The sequence below is a fragment of the Cupressus sempervirens genome, chromosome 2, assembly GCF_028749045.1.
Source record: "Cupressus sempervirens isolate cs-2001-9-10 chromosome 2, ASM2874904v1, whole genome shotgun sequence".
NCBI classification, from domain to species: domain Eukaryota; kingdom Viridiplantae; phylum Streptophyta; class Pinopsida; order Cupressales; family Cupressaceae; genus Cupressus; species Cupressus sempervirens.
The window spans coordinates 768,612,053-768,629,942 of NC_143119.1; the positions used below are offsets into that span (position 1 = coordinate 768,612,053).

A 17,890-nucleotide genomic window follows, 5' to 3' on the forward strand; every position below is an offset into this window, starting at 1 on the left:
ATGGTTCATACCGCTGGCGTGAGGCTGGGTGATATACAGTGTATCTTTAAGCTTAAGTGATGGCGGCATGAGCATATTAATTGCTCATGTGGAGAGAACAATGCACCCGATATGACATGCATGCCGCAGTCTCATATTTCTTACACATTTGAACTGCCCCCCCACTATGAAGGATGAGTCGTCAGGAACTTCCCTGGCTTGTCTATACCACTATTGCCACGAGTTATGAAAGGGGGGCAGATAAGACTTCTTCTATTTGATAATGTTGTACCATATCATGCGCCAAGGTGAATGAAAACTATTTCATTAGTCAATGTTGTTAGAGCACTTGGTTAAACGGCAAGGAGCATTCGATGGTTTAGAAAACGACTGCCTTTATCCTCTTTATTCTCGCCACTTTCTTCACACTTGTTTTATTTCCTTCTTGTCTTGCTTCAACTCGTCAGACATCTGCCTTTCCAAAACTTTAATAGCTCTCATCTTCTCATCAGACAAATCTTTTAACCTTTTTTTTAATTTCAAGCCTTTCACATATCCAATTTCTCATGAAGAAATTCAAAAGGTTAATAACCGTCTCAAAGAGGTTAATGGTGAGGGAAAGAATACATGATTTTGGAGAGGTAAATTTTCCTCCTCCAAAATACGTAATTTGAAACTTATCATTTAACTTTCTTTGAGAGGTTAATGGTGGGAGAGAGAATATGTGATTTTGGGGAGGTTAATTAACCTCCTCCAAGATACGTAATCTAAAACTTATCATTAACCTTTTTGAGAGGTTAATGGTTAATGATAAACTTGAAAACACGTATTTTGGGTCTTTCCATTAACCTGTGATAACGTGGGGCTTAGAAGCTGGATTTTGAAAATTTCAAGTGCTGGGCAAAGCTAGGTATGAGCTGAAGATATTGAAGATTCAAAACTTCTCAAAAACTCAGAGATGAAATAACCATTTCAATGATCAAAATGAGGCATTTTTGATAACCGGGTGACACTATTATTACAGGAGTTCACATTTAAGATCGTGGTATGGCTAGGAAAAAGTCATGTAAGTGCAAATCACCCGTCGAGAATAAAATTGGGGGAGCCACCTGAGGGAATTAATGATGATTTTCCAAATGCACAATTATTTCATGTTACAGTACTACCAGCTTGGTACACACGTATTGGAGAATATCTATCGACATGGCAGTTTCCGAGTGACATGTCACCAAATGAGAGAAGGAAACTAGTGCTGAGGAGCTGGACGTTTTAGTTAATCGATAGGCTATTATACAAAATGAGACTTGATTAGATTCTAAGGCGGTGCGTCCTAGAGGAGGAAATTCCAAAGGTACTAAAGGAAGCACATGAAGGACTGATAGGAGGATACATGGGGCCGGAGACAACTGTGCGAAAGATACTTCTGGCAGGACTATGGTGGCCAACTGTATACAACGACGCCAAGGAGTGGGTTGTTGCATGCGATACATGTCAGCGAGCCGGGAAACCATTAAAGAGAGACTTTACGCCTCTGAATCCCTCGCACGTGTAAGAACTTTTTGAAAGATGGGGATTGGACTTCATCGGACCTTTGAAGGTGAGCAAAACCAGAAGATGCCGATACATTGTGATAGCGACGGAGTACCTGACTAAATGGGTGGAGGCATGCGCATTACTAGATAACTCGGTAGTAAGCACAACAAGATTTATTTATGAGCAAATTATTACAAGGTACGGGATCCCATTGTAGTTGACAAGTGATCGGGGAGGACACTTTGTCAACCATGTTATCCGACTGCTCACTACTGAATTTAAGATCTATCATTCATTGTTGAGCCCATACTATCCAAGAGCTAATGGACAAGCCAAAGCAACGAACAAGATCCTAGTCGGAGTAATTTATAAATCCTATGGAGTTGAGGGAGAAGATTGGGAAGAAAAGTTACCATCCACCCTATGGGCGTACCATACTTCATATAGAGTAACTATAGGACATACCCCATTTCAGTTGATGTATGGACAGGAGGTAGTGGTACCGACATAATTCATGGTACCGAGTTTAAGGATAGCAATCGAGAACAAGTTGGGCGACATGGAAAGCTTAAGAGAGAGATTGTACAATTTGAACAAACTTGATGAGTGATAGCTACAGGCATAGTGGGCCATCAAAGTTACACAAAATAGGAGGAAGGCATGGCATGATAAGCACTTAAAATTAAACAAGTTTCAACCGAGCCAGTTAGTATTGAAGTATAATGAACGGAATGAAATCAGGCTTGGAAAGTTCAAAGTTAAATGGGTTGGACCATACAAGATACGGGAAGTTGGCTATAACGGGGCAATTAAGTTGTGGACACTAGACGGAAAAGAAATACCAGATGCAGTGAATGGATCAAAGTTAAAAATATACCATGAAAGAAATGGCCCCCCTCTGACAAACAACTGAGAAAGAAAAAAAATGACTGTAAATAATGTATATATGTATAATAAGTAAATAAAATATAGAGTTAAACATAGTTTCAAAGTGCTAAGTAATAAAGAAACAAAAGATGAAGTATTAAAAAAGAAGTAAAATTAAAATCTGATTGTGAAATCAAAACGCAATGAAAGTACAGCCTACCGTACGGATTTAAGAGGCACACCACAAAAAACTTACATAAGACTAGAAAGGGACCGTATGGTGACACCGTACGGCTGGTAGAGAATAGCGTACGACTTAGAAAAACAAAGGAGTTGGGATATATAGATAGGCTGAATGGCGGAAGGTATAAGACAGCCCGTAAAAGGAAAGAACTGTGTGTGAGACAGTGGAACTGTAATTGAAAAAAGGACCGTATGGCCATCCAGGAAGGAAAAGAGATCGATCATAAGGCGAGCTAATGACCGTCGATCATAAGGCGAGCTAATGACCGTCGATCATAAGGCGAGCTAATGACCGTATGGCCTCAAGAAAACCTTGCAGGCATATGAAAGCCACTATACGAAAGAAAACAAAGGAGAATATTTGAAGTCTGGACACCGTACGATATCTAAAGATAGGCAGCTGGGAACCATACGGTATTCAGGGACAAGGAGAGATCGTACGAGAATAGAGAGGAAGAATGAGGACTGTACGACATATGGCAAGGGAGAGTTGAAGTTGTCTGGTGTGTGGAAGGTATCAAAACTTAAAAGCCGTACGATGTACAGTGGAAAGCTATTGTTTTCTGAAAGGTTAATCATTGCCTGAAGTCTAGGAAGCTAATTACGAACAGTGACCAACAGAGAAGGGAAAGGCCGTACTCCAAAAGCCAGGAGGGAACAGAAGCCATACGGTGCGCAAAGAAAGGAGATAGAAAGGAAAGAACCATACCATACCGTACGGTGTGCTAGGGGTCATAAAAATGAATACCGTATGACGAATAGGGAGGAGAGAATACAGAGCTGTATGGTAGGAGAAGTGAAAATTATTTCAAGGTAACAGGGAAATTGTATGGCGGTTTCTGAAAGGAACAGAAGGAAGGAAAAACAAGCATAAAGTTAGGACAAGAAAGCATAAAACAACGATTTTCGTACAGTGACCAGCAGAGGAGAGGACAAACGAGCCGTATGGCCAATCTGAGAGGAAGCCAAGCCGTATTATCACAGGAGGAGCCGATTCAGTGAGGGAGAGGAATTGGGTAGCTGTACAGTAGAAGCCAATTCACAAACTTAAAGGAAGCTGTATGGTACAGATGCTAAGACAGAGAGAAAATTTGTACCAAGTTTGTACGGAAAACAACTGACCAAACGATTTGTGATTTACTCAACAAAACAACAAAGAGGTGACAGTTATGCAGTCAGCTGGAAAAAGGGCATGGAAAAAGAAACTAGATGAAGATGCAGCCATGAACAGGAATGTGAAGACACTACCATCCAGAATTCGTGTAGCAGGAGGGACCAGTGCAAGTTCAAGTAAGAAGAAAGTAGAGCAACCAAAGCAGTCGGGAGACATTTGTACAGTACAAAGTGTTACATTCGAAGGGTTAAATGGTGCAGAATGCCGGAAGTGGTGGCAGGAGACTCTAGACAAGCACTAAGTGAAGGCTAGTATTCGGAAAGCATAGGCAGATTGGGTAGTGCAAATGCCAGTATTTTGCATCAGAGACTACGAAGGGTTTTTGCGCATAATGATAGAAACGTATGACAGGTTCTCTCGAACCAGTACGTTTGAATAACTTGGTTGCAATCTAGTAGTATCATTCAAACCGGCTAACTTTACACGGGTATTTGGGATACTTGGTCATGCTCAAGGCGGAAGAAAAATAGAAAGCAAGCCAAAAAAGATGAGCCGAGAAGTAAAGATGAAGTTGATACAGCTTGTGTGCGAAGACCTGTTGCAAGCGGAACAAGAGGCTCTTTCAAACACGTCCACGAGTAGAGGGTTAAAGTAATCTAATATTCAGGAGGGTCACTGGTGTTGTTTGATGGACATAGTGAAAAGCCGCCTCATAGGTTTGAGCTGCGCTTCGAATATCTCTTTCCCCCATGTAGCAATGATGAACGGGATTTTGCATGGTAGGGTATATGACTGGGCAGCGTTGTTGGCTGAACGAATGTCGGAATTTATGACATTGCAGCACAAAATGTTCTATATGCCGCATTATGCTATCGATTTGTTCTTGGATGTGACAACGCGGATTATCCCCAATGATGCACTGGAGGCCAAACCGGGACCACTCGCGCCTGGCGAACCACCTATTATGCAGTGGAGGCATTTGGAAACACTTGGCACCAAAACCATAGGACAAAAATGATAGAGGCCAGACGGTGGAAACACAGAGTGGCCGAGAAGAGATGTCTTCAGAGGAGAGTGGGACCGAGGGGGAAGAGGAAGAGGACGAGGAGGTAGAGGTGATCACTGCTACACCATTGAGATTTCCGCGGCCTATACTTTCGGCTACGACACACTTGGTTCCTGTGGGCATATATGGCATTCTAGGGTTTGGTTAGTTCAGGAAGCTAGTGGTGATGACACCAATTTCAGCTATGTCACAGCCCACCATAGAGACATGAGCTGTAGCGGAGGCACATCCGTCACCAACGGAGATAGCAGCTCCGGAGGTAACGATGGAGCCGGCTCGTGAGACTCTAGTAGAGACAGGAGATGAGACTTTGGTACCTGATACGAAGATGGACACAGAGAGAGGGGTAATGGAGGTATCTGCAAGCGAGGAGTTGGGGGCATTGGGTGTTCGATTGGATGTAGTGGGTTCTGATGCGGTGATCATGGTGGATATGACACTGCTGACATCACCTGAGTGAGACAGAGAGAGCCGAACTCAGAAGCTGCGTGCTTACCTGAGTACGCGGTTCCACTGAACCCCGACACCTCATACCTGTCGACACCCATGTGGGAAGCAGTTTTGGAGAACCCATTACAAGAGGTTGAGCAGGCACAGGGTGAGGGAGTATCGCATAGCGTTGTTGAGCATATGGCGGAAGTAGTGAGAGGGCTATGGGTGCATAGTAGGAACACCCAGTAGCGTAGGAGATAGGGATGAGAGAGACATTTCTTGCTGATGTAGCAGCTCTAGCGACTCAGGCTCGCCAGTTGTTAGATTCGATAGAAACTTAGGCATTGGATTCAGTGGTGGAGCTGGAGGGAGTCATATCTTTTATGAGGTTGGGATGCTTAGCTGCCTTTACAATCTGTTTTGAGGAGCGCAGATGGCCGGATGTGGAGACTACAAAAATGTGGCAGGACTGGGCCACGATGAGAGATCCTGGTATGGAGAGCCGGGAAGAGGCTTTGACTCATGAGATAGTGAAGTTACACAGGGAGGTGTATTACACTCTTTAGAAGAGTCAGGCGGATCAGGTAGCAGCTGAGATGGCTCGGGAGGAGTCAGCTGCCAGGTTAGCTTCAGAGAGGGGAGCCTAGGAATCTAAGAGGGCGGCCTGACAATCCGAGAGGATAGCCCTGTTAGACAAACAGAGTCAGCTACAGAAGTTGGCAGCTAGAAAAGGAACAAGTGGCAGCAGGAAATGAGAAAGAGTTGGGAGAAATTGCAGAAATGACGCAGTCGGCCCCAGAGCTTTAGATGGAAGCAGAAGCAGAACTGAAGATTAGGAAAGAGCAAGTCTGCAAGCTACGGGCGGAGCTGAACGAGTTAAGGGCGTGGACGACCACTATGCCAGGGACACATCCCTCTGTTTAGTATTTATGCATTGATGTATTTTGTTTATTTTGAGTTTTTGTTGTATTGTTATCCAAAGACGACTTTTCTTTTGGGGGGATGATGTTGTCGGTAAAATCTATAGTGTAGCCGATGGGTAGAATAGTATCCGAACGAGCACGTGACGCTTGAGTCACCCCTTTGGAAAGGTATATGTACACCGCCCGAGATGGACTTTGGAATCATCATTGTAGTCATTGTATTCAGATTGTAATCATTGAGTGCATATATGAATAAAGTATCTCTTTTGTGTTGTATCGTGTTATACTACATGTGTTAAGTTTCTTTACCCTGTACGGTTAATAGATCTCATGTTGATGCTTGTATGAGCAAGATGTTTGTAAACAATTAGCAATAAAAAAAATTGAGTGTTTGTTTGTTTTTTACTAATCCCTCAATAAAACAAAGTTGAATTATGGCTCAAAATATTTGTCGTGAAGATATTTTTTAGATTTTAGGTCATCATTTCTAGACTTGAGGAGCAAGCTTAGTCTTGTAAGTTAAGCAATTTTTTATGTCCTCCCAAGTGTCTTGAAATTGGTATTCATTGCTAGCTAGACCAGATGGTGCAAGCCATTTCTGGCATGAGGAATAGGGACACTTGAATTAGAAGCAGGTATTCGATGGTCCATGGTCTACCACCAATTTCTCCATCCAAAGGTGTATGATGTGTTTCCAATAAGCATTGTAGGGAAATTGTGAGAAATTTTGGGACACGATATGTGAAAGGATATCTTTAGATTGTTCATTTTGGGACATCTAGTTTTGTTTGCAATGTTACTTGTGTCCACATTGTATATGAGAAGTAGAATAAATTTGATTCAAAGAGACACAAGAGCATAATGGAAGGTGATGAAGAAAGAAACTTCAATTTGGAGGCTCCTAAAAGATGAAGAGTTTGTTTCAAAATTTATCTGTCAAATAAATCTTTGTTTGAGAGTTTTGAATTGTAATCCAATGGTGGAAGGTGAGGTTTTCCTCATATGGGGTAAATTTGAAACACAAGACTCCTACTTCTAAGGGGGTTGTTAGTCATTTTAATAGGGATGTTGTAACTTTTGAATAAGTAAAGGAAACGGGGAAGTTGGGAGAACTATATGAAGGACCTAAAAAATTAGAGGGCCAATTCTTTTTTCATGATTAGTGTGGTGGATACTCATGATCGATGGTGGAGTTAGGGAAAGGAAGGTTACACAAGAATTAGATGGAGTTTGATTCCTTTATGAAGAGTCACATGAGAGGATCAGTATCCCATCCTAAGGAAATGAACATTGTGAAGTGCAAGGGGGTTTTCAAGACCAAGTTCAGTTCATATAGGTCTATAGAGGGCTACAAGGAACTCTAGGGGCAAAGGTGCATTTCTTAGAAGGAAGGAATGAGAACTTATGCTCTAATTGCCAAGATGGATCTTGTTTATGGTTTTCTTTGTTGTACAGATAAATTTGTTTGTCAGGTTCATTGGATGGATGTGAAATGTATATATCTTAATTAAGATGATCTATCTATAGGAGGGAAGTCTATATGTAACATCCACAAAGTTTTCTCAGCACGACTATTTCATGCTATTGTGCAAGACTTGAATTCACTATATACTACTATATAGTTGAAACAAGCTTCTAAGCATGGTATGAGAATATTCTTTCTAGAACATGGCTTAAATAGACCCAAGGCAGGCTATGAGGCCTATGTGAAAAATGGTGACAATCATATCTCATTCTGGTTCTTTATGTTGAAGGCTTGATATTGTTGGTGATTCAAATTTTTGATTCAAACACTCAAAACTGAATAGAAGAAACTTTTGAAATTATGGATCTTGATTTACATTGCTATTTCCTTTTTCATTTTGAATTTGTAGCTGGAGGATGGGATCTACATATTACAACCTAATTACGTCCTTGATTTTTTGAAGAACTTCAATATGTACGTGGAACTCTAGGATTGTGTATGGAAGTAAAATAGGGCATGTAGAAACACTCGTTACACCAATATTTTGAGGAGAGTATTATGTAAAGCTTAACCTTATAACAATTATTGAAAGAAGCAACATATTTAAACATAAAATAAACAATACACCTCATAACACAGGTGTATATGGGGAAACTGTTGTGGGAGAAAAGCACCACACTCTATAGCAGTTAAATGTATTATTCAGTAAACCAGAATAACAGTACACTTGCAGAGAAATCCTTTGCAGGAGTATGAACAACTAGAGATTTGGAGGAATGCTTACAACTTAACACTATCTATAAAACTCTACATACACCCTCTATCTCAAGTACTTAACATATAGGAGATACAAAAGCTCGAAACCATCAAATGGAAATTAGAAGTCCATGAGCTCAAACCACCCAAAAGTAGTGCCCAAATTATCCTCCACACAAAGATGCCTTATGATGTTTCATATCAATAGGTGTATTTCCTTATACAACTCTTTTACACATCCAAGAACTTTTTGTATTTCCTCTGCAAATTTCCGCAGGCCATAACGTTTTAAAAAAAAACTGAAGTAGTTGAAGAAGTTTATGCATCAGGAACCCCTGTAAGTAGTGCTGAACTTCTGAGTGACTGGGAATAATAATTTTGAACAAAAACCAACTTAATAGCCTAGAAATTCAGTTTTTCATGTAAACTACCACACTTTATAATCTAAATATTAGGACAAAGTTGAGAGTCTGACACCTTTTCCAACACCTATTATTGCCACTTTCCATGGCCTTTAAATTTGTCTCTCAGTAAGGATGTTAAAGTTCAAAGTCTGTCTTGTTGAGTTCATTGAGTGGTCTATCTTATGGTATAGTTTTGGGCAACATGTATTGATATGTGGGCTTTTGGGTTTGGCCTACTTTTTATATCTTAAAGATGGGTGTATAAATAAGAGGCCACACTTACCACCTATTTACTCAGTCGTAAACTCATTCATTTATTCTACTATATATGGTATCTTATTTATTAGATTTCTCGGGTGTCTATTGGCATTGCATTTTTTTGTTACTTGTGAAACTAGTTATTGGTTCAATTATGGATCTGTATAGTTATTCTCACACCATAAAATTTTATCAGTGAGATGTTTCCAACGATTTCTTTTGCATGATTGGAGAACCAGAACGCTCTTCCCAAAGAGATTTGGGATGAATTTGGTTCTCCAGCTTCCAAGGTGAAAGCCACCGGATAAAGATTCAGCACATTCAACATCTCTGTGTCACTAGACATTCTGTTATAAACATGAGCTAGAGCTTATGACTTTTTACTTTTTAGCATTTCAGACTAACTCTTGGCCCCTGGCTATCATTCTTGAAGTGAACCCTGAATCTATGGAAGCTTTTTAGTGCCCGTTATCCATCAGATAGCACAATTCATACTATTATTAAATAACCAGCTAAATGATTGTTTATGCTTTGCATGCATCTCTGTCAAGCTTACTGTAGAGATTACTTTAATACTCCATTCTTGCAATTTCTTAGATGTTTTCATAGACCTATCCAGACAATCAGCAGGAGATTGAAAAATTCATTCTCTTTTTGCTTCAGGCTTTGATGTGGAGCCTATCACCAGCTCTTGAAAATGCCAATGCTGCAGATTTGATTCAACGAAGACAACGGGGTGAATTTTTGAGTATGTTAGTCAGGCCTTTTTGTCATCTGAATTTTCTACTCTTTGGTTCTGGAAATACTCTATTAGGTACAGATTTCAGTGAAATAGGATGCTGATTGCTTGCTGGAATGTTGCGAAACTGCAATATTTATACCTATTGGATCTGATTTTACAGCAATTATCAAGGATTTACTCAGAACTGCCATAGAGGTAATTATTTTCTGGATTAATATTAAGAATTCAAGCAAATGATACTTTCGAGTGGTTTTAATTCCTTAACTTCCAGGCATAATGGTGTAACTTGGATATATTCCATCTGCTTATATAACATTTGATAATTATGTGATCACAATAATTAATTATTCAGTTTTGATGGAATTTCACCTTTCTGTCCAGCAGGCTCATCCAGAACTTATCCCATCGATAATGCAGTTGGCATTAAATGATGCAGTATCTTATGACAAGGTTTTTTCTGTGGGAATTTAACTCATTACTTTAATAAAGGATATAAATCAGCAACCTACCCTTTTATGAAATCTGAGCTAGATTGCTTCTGTTGTTTTCCTTCTACTTTCATAAGATTTTTCCTTAGTAATAAGTTGCATCCAAGAATCATCTTGCGTTACTTAAGCTGATACTATGTAAATGTTTATCAGGCTAGTAAGACTGGTGGCGCAAATGGATCAATCAGACTTATGTAAGACAAATGTAGGAGCAGAGTAGCTCTTGGAGTGGGAAATTTATTTTATTTGCATCCTTGATTTTTATCCATCTTTCCTCAATCCTCATTCATGCTTTTAGTTTCAATTTGTCAAAATATCTCAAACAATATTTGTTCACTTTTGGTTGCAGGTCAGAGATAACAAGGCCAGAAAATGAAGGATTAATATCTGCAATGAAGTTACTGGAGGATGTAAAGAAGGAAATTGATACATCATCAAAAGGTGGATTGCTTTCATATGCAGATCTGATTCAGCTTGCAGGTTACATTCTGACAAATTAGCTTCTCTTTTCATGCAAAATATCGAGTCCACATCTACCTGATATTTGTTCTTTGTACTGAAGACGTTTTTAACATTTCAGCTCTCCAGTTTTCTAACTACTGTTTCATTGTGGCTTGATTGCTTGTGGTTAGATATATAAGTTATCTTTTTCACATAGGCATGGATCCACCCACATGAAACTTGGCAACATCTTTGATCTTAACTGGGTGATTGGTCTTAAGATTTGTCACTATAGGCATTAATCAATGCAGGGAATCACCTAAGATTATATCTTTGCCTATGTCATACCCATCTGAAATTCGATATTTGTAGGCATCAATACCTATTTTTGTGGTTGTTTTGTTGTCATGTTGAGTCAAGATCTCTAATAGTAATTTTTGGGCAAGTGGTAATGGTATCGTGTCCTAGTCTAGTATTTCTACTTGTGTTCAAAGAATCAGTCAACCCTTGGACTCAGCAAACTGAATGTTTATTTTAAATTTTAATTCAGTTAAGATTAGGAGAGTAAAATTAAATGAAAGCTACTTTAGGTCTCCATTTACCTTGAGAAGTGTTTAATAGGACATAAGGGGATTAGATAATTTAACATTTATGGCCTTTGTTAAATGGTAATTGTAATTTTTACGAGGGGACACATTTTGGCATCGATCAAAGGAAAAATGAAGAAATTTTCCATCTTGGTGTCCACTTGGATAAGGGGAAGAGTCAAGCTTACACGTCTTGGTGGTTGTAAATAAGAATGGGGAAACTCATCTCTTTAGGTGCCCACTTTGGAAAATTGAAGAGATACTGCCTTAGGTACACTTTTGGGGAAATTGTCTAGTCTCTCATTGGCAATGCGTTGATTTGTTGGTGGCCATGTGTTGCTCATCAAGAGGGGGTTTTGGATTTCCAAGAGGCAAAAGCGTTCTATAATTGGAGCTTGAGCTAGTTTGAGCTTGTTGTTTCTAGATTCGATCGTGTAAAAGTTTGCATCAACATTTCTGATCAGATTGTGATTGATCATCAGGATGAACATGAAAGAGAGCATAAGGAGTAAGTGAATAAAGAAGCAGACTTAGCAATTAAAAAGATGGATCAAGAAGGAAGAGGAAAGAGAGGGAGTAGTGTGGGCACGAGATCCAAGAAGGGACAAAAAAATAATGAGCAAATATAGCTTGGGATCACCAAATTGAACAAGGAATAAACACTCACAAAAAAAGAAAGCTAAACAAATTATGCATAAAGAATTAAAGACAATGAAAATTAATCTTAAAAAATTAAACTTAAAGAGGAAAAAGAAATTGAGAGTAAAAAAAAAGACTTAAAAAGAATTAAGGTTAAAGAAGATAGAAAATGCTCCAATAAAATAAATTTTGATAGTTATTAAGGTTAGATCGCTGCAAATGTAATAGCACTGCTTGTAGTTTCTGTGTGTTCCAAAGGCAGCGATCTCTCTTGCATTTATATTGAGGATGAGCGAGGGAGAGATTGAAGGGACATTGTCTATTCATTATTATCATTATGTGATTAGTATAATGACAATTATTTATAACTATGTGTGTGGGTGTGTGTATGTGCACATAATATCTCTTGGATCATTATATTAATTTCTTCAGCATTACATTATATACACACACACACACACATATATTATATGTGTTAAGTATATATATCATATCTCATACATACTAACATATATCTGTATCTTCAATAGTTTTGTGTCATATGATTTATCCGACAAAAGTTACAAAAATATCAACACTCCCTCTTAGCTAGGTAGGATAAACACATGATTTAATATTACCTCAATGTAATATCAAGAATGGCATAATTATGGATATCTTTGATTAGGAGATATTCATTATAATGATATTATCTCATGATATCAGGAGTAATGACCTTAGAATATCAAGTTGCATGATGTTCACCAAGTACTCCAAGTAATGGCCTCCAAATACCAAGTTCACCAAATACTCAAAATGTTCATAAGGTATGTGCACACGTATCATTCTATGATACTTACCATAAAAATACTATAATCATGGTTTGTTTACGGATGTTAATCCACCATGATATATATCTATACAATACAACACAAAGAGGTCTATTAGATGATATCTATCTCTTAGTTGATATTGATTTACAAGATATAATCTATCATGATCTATTTAGACATCAACCATATGATATCCATTATGATAGAAGGTTAGACTATTGTAAGATCGTTACCTTACTATAGTAACCACAAACAAACATCAATGAAAGATCATCACCTTCTACGATGTTTCCCCAAAGTCATGTTGTAACTCATATGACATCCACCATGAACATTTCTAGAGGGCGGAACAAGGGGTTTCACCTCAAACTTCTCTTTCACAGAGAAGGATGCATTAAAGTACATCTTAGGTAATCATTGATGTTAAGGCTCCCTCTTACTAAAGGCTCCGATCCATTGCTTCAAGCTTATCTTCAATAATGTAAAAATCTCACTTTGGCAGAAGGCTTGGATAAAATATCGGTTGTCAGATCTTTAGCAATAATGTACTCTAAATGAATAGTATTCCAAGTATCCATATATGGTTTAGGCATTTGCATAAAGGCCTTTTAGTCTGCACATATGGAACCTCATCTCATGAATCATAGTCCTCTGACTGCTATAGTTTCTTGATTACTGGGGGATCCACCTTGACATGGTCTACTCTCTTTAAATAAATATGATCAAGATCCTCAAAAATCAACGGAAGCATATCCTCTATCTACTCCCTTTCTACGTCCAAGGTTGCTTCTAATGAAATGTCAAGCTTCCTCTTGATATAGAAGGATACTCATAATCTCAATCATCAAGGATATCTTGCTTTAAGAGCCTCGCTTTATCTAGCATGATCATCATATGACTAATGAATCCTAGATCAAAACTTCTTTAGAGCTATTGCCATAAGATTGAGTCCTGAATAATATTTGGTAGCATACCTAATGTACCAATCTTCTTTTCTTGCAAGAAAATCCTTGGGGACAAAGGAAAAGATCAAGGGCAATAACTCTTTATAGTATCTATAGAAATACAAATAAGAGAGAGACTACGATGAGTAGATAAATGTAATACTCAAGGATAATAAATACTTATGTGCACATCAGTATCCTTGATACAAGTTACTCCAATGAAGGTCCATATTTAACAAATCAAGAAAATGCTTCCATATAAGCATTTGTTAAAAAATAGGAATGGAACATCGGTTATTATTCCCTCCCCCCCCCCCCCCCACAATGTAAAATTTCCACTTACTCCATTTTATAGAGTTTTCAATAACTATCAAATCAAATGAGAGACGATCATGCATGAAAGATATCAAACTCTAACTCTGTTAGTTATCAACCTTTGATGGATGTACCGGACTCCCTCTGAATGTTATTTCCTCCTCTTTGAAGAAATGCGTAACTTAGTTTCATGACTTTGATTGTCAAATGTTGCATCCTTCTAACAACTTCTTTCATTAAGCTCAATTTCCCTTGTCTTCTCTGCAGCAATTGTTGACAAGAATGCATTTAAGTTTTCTAGACTCGTAGTATGTAATGTCCCCTTTTTTGGAAGCTTTGATTATGACACTAATTTATATTTCAGTGAGAATGGGAAATAATGCCTCACATGGACATTCCTTGAAATACGAGTTTGGCCTTCCTCATGGGCGGTGGTATTAAGTTAGGGAACTTAGCTTTTATATTTCAGTGAGAATGGAAAATAATGCCTCACATGGACATTCCTTGAAATACGAGTTTGGCCTTCCTCATGGGCGGTGGTATTAAGTTAGGGAATTTAGCTTTTACCACCTTCTGTGACATCCACATCACCTTCCTTTCTGGTGGTACTGTGTTTGTACTTGGCTTTGTATTTTGCAGAATTCATTTCTTTTCTTATTATAAATTCCTCTTCTTGGTATTAAGTTATGGAATTCAGCTTTTACCACCTTCTGTGACATCCACATCACCTTCCTTTCTGGCGGTATTGTGTTTGTACTTGGCTTTGTATTTTGCAGAATACATTTCTTTTCTCATTATAAATTCCTCTTCTTCTTTTTCGATGACAGCATTAGACAATATTATATGTGGAACTTTTCCTTCACCATGCATTAATGGCTCAATTACCAAAAATGGGCTGTCGTCTTTTGATGTTTAATAACCAATTCAATAATTCAGATACTCTCAGATGGGAGTGAAGCAGCAACAACATGAGGAAGAGGAGTATCAGATTTAGCTATAAAACAACTGACAAGCATGCGAATGGCACATTCTACAACTGCAAAAGATTATGGTACCGACCTTGGCCACAAAATTCTCTAAGGGACGAGGATCAGGCTGAGGAGGCAGAGGACTGCAAAGCCTGACATATTGGCCTGGTCTGGTCATCGTATATTCAGCTTTGAGAAGCCCTCAAATGCTACAACTGTTTACCGTACGGGTAAAATAAATCAATGCATACAGACAATGGAACACAAACAGCAGAACTCCTTCGGTTATTAGCATATCCTAGAACATTACATTATGCTTGATAGGATAAGATTGAATGATAGAAGATGAGATACAATGATCCCAAACGGGATATAAATACTATCTGCCGAACCTTCCCAAAGGAGTCCGTCGGCCACAAACATTATGTCCGCTACAAACTATTTACCCCTCGGCTACAGAATACAGAGACACCGACGACAATCACCCCATCGGCTACAGAAACACCGACGACAATCACTCCGTTGGCTGACATAGTTTTTACCGACGACAACTTCACAAAATTGTTGTAGATTGCAAAAACCGTGGCACTTGTCTATCCAATCCCAATCTAGACAACTATTAAGGTTGTTAAAATGATTACATTTATTTCAGATTTGATCTATATATGACTTTTTTTATTTTCAGAATATGATTTACTAATCTCTGAATTCTATTTGACATGATGTAATCAGAATTTGGTCTTTGTGAAATATGTAAGCAAATGACAATTCAGTATTGATAAATATTGGATATTATTATGTAATTCTGAATCTGATGTTTGTAGTCACCAAACTCCAAAGGGCAGAGCATTAATTGATTTTGATGCTCTTCTGCCTGATTGGTTTGAGTATATATAATCAATGGAGAGTCATCTCCATTCATGGACATGTCTCCAGCAAGAGGAGGCATGTCCATTCATGACATGCCTCTTTCTTATAACTTTGTTTACCAAACAAAAAGGCTCAAAAACTAATCGGGATTATCATTAGTTTGCACTCAACCAATATTTATCATATCGGCGATCTGATATGAAGAATAATCAGACTTCAATCTGATTCATTCAGTTAAACATTTGATCATTGCTCAATCAGAGTGTGAAGAACATAAAATAACAATTCCAGTGATAGAATCTGCAAGTGCAGATCGATAATATACTTGGATTTGAGAGATGTTATGATCTGATATGAATGATGGTCAATTTAATGAAATCAATAGTATTCCAAGTTGTATAATTACACACACACACATAGTGATATATAAACACATGCATATATAGATCATGCTATTGATTAGACCAAAGCTATTATCTTCAACACTCCCTCTTAGCTAGGGAAGATAAAGAATCTAACCAAGTATATATCACAATAGGCTCATCTATTTTTAGAAGAGAGATCACCTAACTCGTGATATTAGAGGATATAATATGCTCAAGAATATCAAGTCACATGATATTCTTCTTATATATCCAAGTTATGGTATTTGCCCTAACATAAGTCTCATGATGTCTACCATAACAAATCATGGCATGTCCACGTAAACACTTATCCACCATGATTATCTCATAAGGAACATAATGATCTTCAACTAATATCAAGTCTCATGATATCTATCAAAATGTCCAAGAGATACTAACTATCATGACATGTCCACAAATATCAAGGCACATTATATTCATCATGATAGTGAACTAATCATTGTAAATTCGTCATCTTACAATGTTAGATACAAGTGTTCATTATCTAAAAGATCGTCACCTTTCAATAATGTACACATGGGGCCCATAAAGTCATAGAGTCACACATATGACAATTTTTTTACACAGAGTCCCCATGGATTCTCTCACGTGGTGTTGTCATGGCATCACACACATGACATCCACCATGAATTATGTTAGAGGGTCAATCCATCATAACTACAATTTTTTTACATGGAGTCTACATGAATTCTCTGACGTTGTGTTGTCATGGCATTACACATGTCATCCACCATGAACCATGTCAGAGGGTGAATCCATCATAACTACTCCCAAAGAGAGGAACAAGGGTTTCACTTTAAGCTTCTCTCTTACAGAGAAGAATTCAATAAAGTACATTTCAAGAAATCATCGATGCTAAGACTCCTTCATAGCAAGGGTTTCATTCTCCACAATTTCCAGGCTAGTCTCAAAATGCACAAAAAATATTTTGGTAGGAGACTTGGTGAGAATATTGTCCGCTTTTCTTAGTGATAATGTACCTTGTGTAGAAACCATCTCCACGGTCTACTTCTTGTGAATCACTATGATCTAAGTCATCAAAGATCCACTTGGCAGGTCTTCTAACAACTCGCTTTGTTATCACAACATTATTCATGGCGGTAATTTTTTGTATACAAATTTACTTGTCTGATTCCATAGTAACACGAGTGAATGTAATAAGCTTTGGATTTATCCTTAGGCTTGGTGACACCAAACATTGATGATAATGTGGCTTCTCTCCAAGTACATGCATCAACCTCTTGACCTTCTCGTCCAAGGTTTCCTTTAATAGATTATCAAACTCCCTCTGTATCTGATTTCCATCTTCACTTCAGCTTCATAACTTGAATTATTAAGTTTTCTTTCCCTTGAATGCAATTTCTTATGCTTCTTGATCCATCTTGAAGACATTTCAAAAAGTTGATAAAACTAAACTATCTTGAAGGGAAATGTTAATCATAGAAGTATACAAGATTTGTCATCCCAGTGTTATAACATGAACTAATGAACATTATTCAAGGGTATGAGATACTTATCTCTTATGTTAGCACATCATAGAGCTAGTCTAGAGCTGGGCCACAAGACTGTAGTAAGATTATTTTCTTTGCTATCTTGCTGGTTCCAAGCAAAGCACCAAG

At 38.1% G+C, this 17,890-nt stretch overlaps 1 protein-coding gene across 6 annotated transcripts in view; it reads left to right on the forward strand.

Moving 5' to 3' along the window:
* Nucleotides 1-17,890, forward strand: part of TL29 (ascorbate peroxidase 4) — a 175,067-nt gene that overhangs the window by 67,802 nt on the left and 89,375 nt on the right. For 5 of the 6 annotated variants that reach the window (XR_016360218.1, XM_089815486.1, XM_089815487.1 and 2 more), the window contains exons 3-7: nucleotides 9,704-9,788; nucleotides 9,943-9,977; nucleotides 10,167-10,232; nucleotides 10,424-10,464; nucleotides 10,620-10,750. Coding sequence is in view for 5 of the 6 variants with exons in the window: in XM_089815486.1 (XP_089671612.1) it covers nucleotides 9,704-9,788; nucleotides 9,943-9,977; nucleotides 10,167-10,232; nucleotides 10,424-10,464; nucleotides 10,620-10,750 (358 nt within the window). In the remaining variant the exon portion in view is untranslated. The remainder of the gene's footprint in view (nucleotides 1-9,703; nucleotides 9,789-9,942; nucleotides 9,978-10,166; nucleotides 10,233-10,423; nucleotides 10,465-10,619; nucleotides 10,751-17,890) is intronic. The other variant, XM_089815488.1, reaches the window with a different exon arrangement.